The 7237-nt window shown below is 40.2% G+C and overlaps 1 protein-coding gene across 3 annotated transcripts in view; it reads right to left on the bottom strand.

The window, feature by feature from the left end:
* Positions 1-1072: 1072 nt before the first annotated feature.
* The window catches only part of acsbg2 (acyl-CoA synthetase bubblegum family member 2), a 29646-nt gene continuing 23481 nt past the window's right edge, over positions 1073-7237 (bottom strand). For all 3 annotated transcript variants that reach the window (XM_039810666.1, XM_039810665.1, XM_039810667.1), the window contains 5 exons: positions 6912-7154; positions 6582-6799; positions 6245-6384; positions 4831-5077; positions 1073-2700 (listed from right to left, as the gene is read on the bottom strand). In XM_039810666.1, the coding sequence (XP_039666600.1) occupies positions 2582-2700; positions 4831-5077; positions 6245-6384; positions 6582-6799; positions 6912-7154 (967 nt within the window). In that variant the 3' untranslated portion in view covers positions 1073-2581. The remainder of the gene's footprint in view (positions 2701-4830; positions 5078-6244; positions 6385-6581; positions 6800-6911; positions 7155-7237) is intronic.

Raw genomic sequence — 7237 nt, 5'->3', positions numbered from 1 at the left:
TTAATGATGGCTCCAGTCCATGAAGTAAAGCCAAAATGTCTTCTGTGAAAAAGATCTGTAAATCAGTTTAAATCTTTTAGCTTGTTGGTGAAAAAGTCAAAGATCCTCAGCGTCAGCAGCCACGATGGGAAGTAAGTAACTTATTACTCTTGCGTGAATTCACTCTTGGCGTCGCACAATGAGACACAGTAAAATTTCAATTCATCAGATCGTTAGGGGGCCCCCCTGGAGCGTCAGGGCCCTGGGCACGTGCCCACTTTGCCCATGCTGTAATCCGTCTATGACTCTATTACTACCAATCGAAAAAGTCTTGTTGAAACTATTCAAGTTGTTTGTATGTTGACTCAATTCTTTGATATGATTTCAGGCTAGTGGTAGTGTTGTATTGGACTAATAACCACTTTTATTTTCTTATTTCGACGTAATCAAATATGCTACAACAGTCCTGTAATAATTCTACCATTCTGAGGCTTGAGAATCAAGGCAACACACAAACAGTTGAAGTCTGACAGTAGGCTATGTATTTCCTTTACATTGTGCAGATGCAGTGATGATAGCAACTAATGATACCCACTTATGTACTTGTACTTTACTCCCATTTCATGCCCCTTTTGTACTTCTACTCCAGTAAATTTGAGATAAATATTGTACTTTTGACTCCACTATATTTATGTTTGTTATTAGTTACTTTGCAGAATTAGATTAATAATACAAAATATAATCAACAAATGTATTATATATTATTGGGTAAGATAAGACACAAAAGCTACACGGCGGTAAAAGTAGCCCCACTATTACCAGCTGCATCATTTAAGCGATGCGCACATTAATGCATCATTAATGATCAATAATATACACATTCTAAATGGAACTCATTCTGCATAAGGCATTTTTACTTTTGGTACTAAATTTGACGCTAATATTTTACTAAAGTAAAATTTTAAATGCAGGACTTTTTACATGCAACCGTATTTCTAATTTGTGGTACTGCTACTTTTACTTAAGTAAAATAATTAAATTGGCCACATACACTCCAAAGACAGACAGACAGAAGAACAACAGAGTTCAGCACTTCAGCTTTATCAACTTTTATTCCGTAACTGATCAAACATTCAAATCTGTAGATGGAAACAAGCCTGCTTCCTTTTCCTCCTGCAGATTCATGCACGTTTCCATCATTCAACCCTGATATTGTTAACAGCATCAGCTCTTACAGGTCAGGTAAATCCAGACACACTGAATCACCGTCATTTCCTTATTAAACTTTATATACGCATCAATTGTTTTGTTTACCCTGAACATCAGTTACTTTGAGCGAACCATAACTGACAAACCCACCTTCACTTTGAACTATCAAGTACTACAAATACCTACGATATGCTTATTATATACAATTACTTCATATACTAGATCAGCCATTTGGAGTGTGACAACCTCTTTTGCTTCCTTTTTAAATCTTCCTTTTCTCTGAAGATGTATGCAAGGTCTTCAAGGAAGCTAAAGACATGTATTCTCTGGATCAAAACCTTGAGCATTTGAATATTTATGTATGATGCAGAAGGGATTGCAATGGGCCAGTTGATATATTTGCCATAAATCTAATTTATGTACATTTCCCAGTACGGGAATTAAATGGCTGAAAAAATGAAGTGTACTGTAAAGTTAAAACAAGTGACAGATGATGATGTAGGCAAAACATATTTACAATATTCCACAGAAATCACAGCAGGTGGACACACAGAAGGACTGTTGAAAACAGTTCAACAGGACCAGGCAGGTGTGTAACGGTCTGCATCAAGTCAGCATACAGAACAGAGTCTGACTTTACAATTACAAAAGGCAATAGATATGGCTTCAATGACGTGTTTTACAGTATGAAAAACAAAATTTGGATGCCTAGTTGTGAAATAAATTTCAATACACCAACTAAGCAACTAACTTTGCAGCGAACGTTTGGCATTTTGAAAACATGTACAAAATAAATTATTGGTTCGACACCCTGACAAAGACAAAAGAAAACCACCAAATACACGTAAAAGGCCAGTAACCATTTGGAAATGATCGCTAAATTACAAATGGAGTCTTTTCTAGCAATCTTTCCTTCATTTGAAGCTCATTTGGCCTGTGTAATCTTTGGCAAACCGAAAATAAATTAAGAAAAAAAAAAAAAAAAAAAAAACTTGTTTAACAACATTACTGTACTTCTTTAAAAACGTCCTATGAATTTGTTTTGGATTCTGTCTCTATGGCAAGTAATGCAGTGCAATAAACTTTTCTTACTTACAGCTGCTGCTGCTACTTCACCTATACGATATTACAGTTCATCCCAGTAATCCAAATAAATAGTTTATTTCAGCTTATTGAGAACGTCTTCAAAATCATAAAGCTATTTCACAATGGCGTCTTATTTCTGCTTTCCTTTTTGTACAGCGCCCACAAGACAAAACGAGCAAAACTTAAGGCAATCAAAACATTTTTTTTTTTTTTTTTTACAAGAGAAGAATGGTTTGATAAATGAGGTGGGGTGCGTCTGCATGCTAACTCAGACAGTCTGGATCTACCCACAGGTGGAGGAGCAGCTCTATTTGGCAGGCAGCGGGTTGTCGGGGGTCGTTGGAGTCGCCAGCTCCTTATAAAAGTTCTCTATCTGCTCCTTGTACATCTTCATCACCACCGGCCGCTTCAGCTTCATGGTCGGGCCTGTTGAACAAGCAAGGAATTCATATTGTTAAACACGGGCACTCTTAAACTCCATTGCTTTGACCTCCAGAAGCTGTAGTTTAAACCAGGCATCTTCAACATGGAGTCCGGGGCCCCTAGGGGGTCCTCAGAGTCAATGCAGGGGGGCCTCCAAATTACTGTTAATTTTTTAAAGTTTTTTCCAAAATTAAAAAGTCTTAAAAAGGACAATTCCGGAGAGGGTAAATCGCTATTTTATACTCATGACTGTTTTCCAAGATGGCACCCGCATGTAAACACGCTACTGTCTTTCTAAACTTCTTTTTAATAAACTGTCTGTACACTTACAAAGTTCTCAATGCTTCGGTTTACATGTAGGGACCCTCATTATGCTACCGTTGAAGTGTGGTGCTATTTTGAGCCTTGTTAGTGGTGTAGAAATAGCGATTTACCCTCTACCCCGAAAGCTAGCGTTAGCAGCTAACCACCGGTTTGCGGTAGCTTGTTTAAAGCTAGAGACGCATTCGATTAGCATGAAAACAGATCCCAGCGAACGTTCGACTCTGTACACATAGGTTATTAACCCCTAGGTTCATTTTGCTCCGGAATGGTCCTGTAACATGAATCCAACATATTATTAGCAAATCTAAATCCCCACTGCATACTGGCTTTAGGTAAGTAGTAGTGACTAAGGTAGCCACCCACAGATACAGTTAATCCTAAGGATTCACTATGCTACATGTATGTTTGACATTAAAACCTGATTTATAAAATAATGTTAACAATTATTAGGCTATTTTATTGGCTTACTATTCTATGCACTAAAAAGGTATGTATAAAGGTTTTAGGTCACTCTACAAGTTATTGTAGGCCCAGTTTAATAGGTTAATTCATTCTATACAATATATGTAACAGAGGGTCCCTGTTCCGTCTCTCTTTCAGTTACGGGATTCTTTGCTAAAAACAAAACGTTGAAGACCCCTGGTTTAAACTTTTCACTCGAGATTTAGTCTAAATCCAGTCGCTTTGTCCTGTGGAGGTCATCTAAACTCCACAAGAGGTCAGGCTTTCCCCCAGTATATTGCAAGCCTGGTGCTACTACAGTAACGGTGGGGCGGCTCGGTTGGAAACTTAGGCCTAGTCATATTTTCAAATCTCCAGTCAGCTTTTAGCACTGACTTAATGTAGGGCCTTATGGAATCTGTCTTATAGCTTTTTTTTATTTCTCAATTTCGCGATTCCGTCCATGATTCTGTTATCACAGAAACTATTGGGCTCTACATCAACGCGTCGGAAAAAAAAAAAAAGACACTTTCCACTGGGCTAAACAATTTTTCAACCCTGGAGGTTGTTGTATCTGAGGTTTAACTTCAGTCTGCAGGGGACTCAAAGTCAGAGTTTAGCATAATGGCACATTTCTACAGCTAAAATAATTGCATTTATTTCTAAAAGTTATGAAGAAACACAAATGGCAAATTGATTTATTTGTGTAACAGTGAGTCAAAAATCCCAGATGCGCAGTTCCCACTGCAATTCTGATGTAAGCGAATACATACGACTCTTGATAATGTAGTAGATTATAGTAACACGACGAGTAAAGCATGGCTAAAGGGATTCATTAGATCAATGGTTTCCAACCTGGGGGTCACAAGATGATTATTGGGGTAAGAAAAGCTTGTTTTTTCCCCAAACCAAAAGATATTCAGTATATCATCACATATGATAAAGAAAAGCAACAAGTCTTCACATTTGAGAGGCTGGAATTAGAGAAAGTTAGAAAGGCGTTTTGGCTTGAGAAATGACAAACTATTAGTCAACTACTGAACTTAATAATTGATTGTTGATCAACTAATCGTTTCTAAGTTTTACCACGCTAGGCCTCAATACAGTTTTCAAAGGAAACAGTCAGGAAATTGCTCTTCGATCCAACAACCCATAGAGACGTATTAATCTCAAAGAGGTTGAAACCACTGAGTTAGACGATACCCTATCATCACATAAGTGGCTCAGGAAGGATATTTCAAGCATTAGACTCTCCATTGTGAATTCCACACATGCATGAGATAGATTGCACTCTTCCTCCTGCAAAATAAAGCTCCCCAGACTAAAGACCCCCTAATCAGCACACCCGGTCCCCGCCATCCCACTCACCCAGCTCTCCTCCTGTAAGGGAGAAATCCCGATCCAGAATGATCCACTTCTGAATGCGCTGAGCGTTGGAGACGGCCTTCTCGTTGACTCGGTTGATTCCCTCCTGAATGGCGGCGTGGATCGCCCGGTCTCGGCTGCCTGTGATCTCGGAGACTCGTGTGGCGTTGCTGCCCAGCTTCCGGCACAGCTCAACAGCTTCCGGTGTTAGCTCGTCCTCTGGATCTCCTGACTCTGCGTTTACCTGGCACTGGAGCAAACATTTTAAATGTTATTGCCTAAATAACTATACTTTTACATTTGTCAATGCAACTTTAAGCATTGATGCACTTCAAATTTGGAATTGGGGTCGGTTTTCCCTAAAGCCCACTAGATGGCAGCATCTGACAATAAATGTCTAAGAAGCCGGAGCTTCACTTGTTACGGTTCTTTTTCATCAGTTAAGAGGATATTACTCTTTCTGAGATATTGTATACAGATTGGAGGTTTACTAGGCTCAGATACAGTGTTGCTGACAACTTACAGCTCTGGTCTCCATCTGATAGCCTTCACTCTGTTCAACAGCCTGTTACATCCTGTGTTATCTACACAAGTGCAGTTTCCCTTTCTCATTACAGTGCCCTGCTGTCCTCTACTTCAACTGTGATTAATGTGCACAAACAGAACCATGCATGCTGTAAAGTCTACACCAGGGGCCAGATGTAACCTGCATACACCATTTCCAACACATAAACTGGTATTATTAAGAGGTAAGTGTGCACCTCAAACCTGCTTTAGACCAGGTGTACACAGTTTTCTAAAAGATCGTGGAGGTTGAAATAAGGTGGACATGAAAGAACAATCCGGGAAAATAGCAGTACACACAGCGCTCTGGGCAAAGGTGCATTTATACTTATTTTTAAATGATTTATGAGGGACACATTTGATCATTTTTATTTACATTTGAGCCGTCATTTCCCCGTCAATGAACTTTTAACTGAATCCTTAATTGTTAAGCACTTTGTAAAGTCTGTTTTAATATGAGCGCTATAAATTAATCATTGATCATCCTAACGTTAAATAATGAAGACTGAGATATCACAACAATGATAGTTTACAGGTACATGTCATGGATTAGTAGTACAGGCGACAGAACCTCACTGATGCAGCACAGTCTGTGACACTGCAGTCCTTATTGACAGATCTCTCTAGGGGCGTCAGTAAGTCATCGATGTAAATGAGTGATACGTCTACATCTATTAATGGCCAACTGTGGGAGTGGAAATGAGGCTCGTGCACCTTGTTCCACAAATGATTGAGATTTATAAAAATGGAACCAGGCATACGTGTGGCTTTATAAATATGACGAAAACAATGCATATCGCTGCATTTGCGCGTACAAAGAGTTTTATGCATATTGTGTCAGGTCTCAGTTTACCTTAATGGTGAGCAGCATAGACAGAAACTTCCTCTTGTCTCCGATCAGCATGGCGTTGCTAATCAGCGGCACGGCCTCCTTCACCGCATCCTCGATAGGAACAGGAGGGATGTTCTCTCCTCCTGCTGTGATGATCAGCTCTAAAAATCAAATACAAAAACACACGCACACACAGGTTACGTCACGACATGTTTAATCGGTCACGGATGAAGAAAAATGTACAGGGACACTGAATCCATAATTTTTTTGGAGGCTGTAAAGAAGATCTAATTCATAATTCATTCTAATTCATCTGTTTGAGTGTTGTCAAGCTCTACAAGGAATATAGAATAAGTACCTTTAATTCTTCCGGTGATGAAGAGGAACCCATTCTGGTCATGTTTGCCCAGGTCACCCGAGTGTAGCCAACCCTCTGCATCGAGAGCCTCCTCCGTCTTGTCGACCATGTTGAGGTAACCCATGAAGACGTGACGGCCCCAGAAGCAGATCTCACCGTTTCCCTCCTCGTCTGGGTTGTGCAGCTTCGTCTTGCACCCTGGGATTTCTTTACCACAACTGCAGGACAAAACATCTTTTAAAATTCACCAGCAAGCACATGTGTTGAGTTGGCTCTGATTTGTCAATGCAAAAAGAATCAAATCAAATTGAAGTAAAAAGAAAAATGTACCTGGTGAGCCTGAAGGCATCAGAGGCGGAGATGGTGTGAGGTCCAGTGCTCTCACTCATGCCGTACAGCTCGTACAGAGGAATATCCAGGCTGAGGAAGAACTCCAGGGTGTCTTTGGTGATGGGAGCGGCGCCAGTGTAGCACTTGTTGCAGCGGTCCAGGCCCAGAGCCTTACGCACCTTTTTGAACACAATCTTTTTGGCTAACTGATAGCTGAGCGGTGTGCGGCCAGCTGCTCCGCTTCTGAGGAAAGACAAAAAAACAGTGTGAGTGTGAGTGTTTTTCGAGCTACGCTAGCAGCATTGGCTCTAGGGATGGCAGCCAGT

This window comes from Perca fluviatilis, chromosome 9 (assembly GCF_010015445.1).
Source record: "Perca fluviatilis chromosome 9, GENO_Pfluv_1.0, whole genome shotgun sequence".
Classification (NCBI taxonomy): domain Eukaryota; kingdom Metazoa; phylum Chordata; class Actinopteri; order Perciformes; family Percidae; genus Perca; species Perca fluviatilis.
The sequence above is the reverse complement of the archived record's forward strand: the minus strand, read 5'-3'. Positions and strand labels throughout refer to the sequence as shown.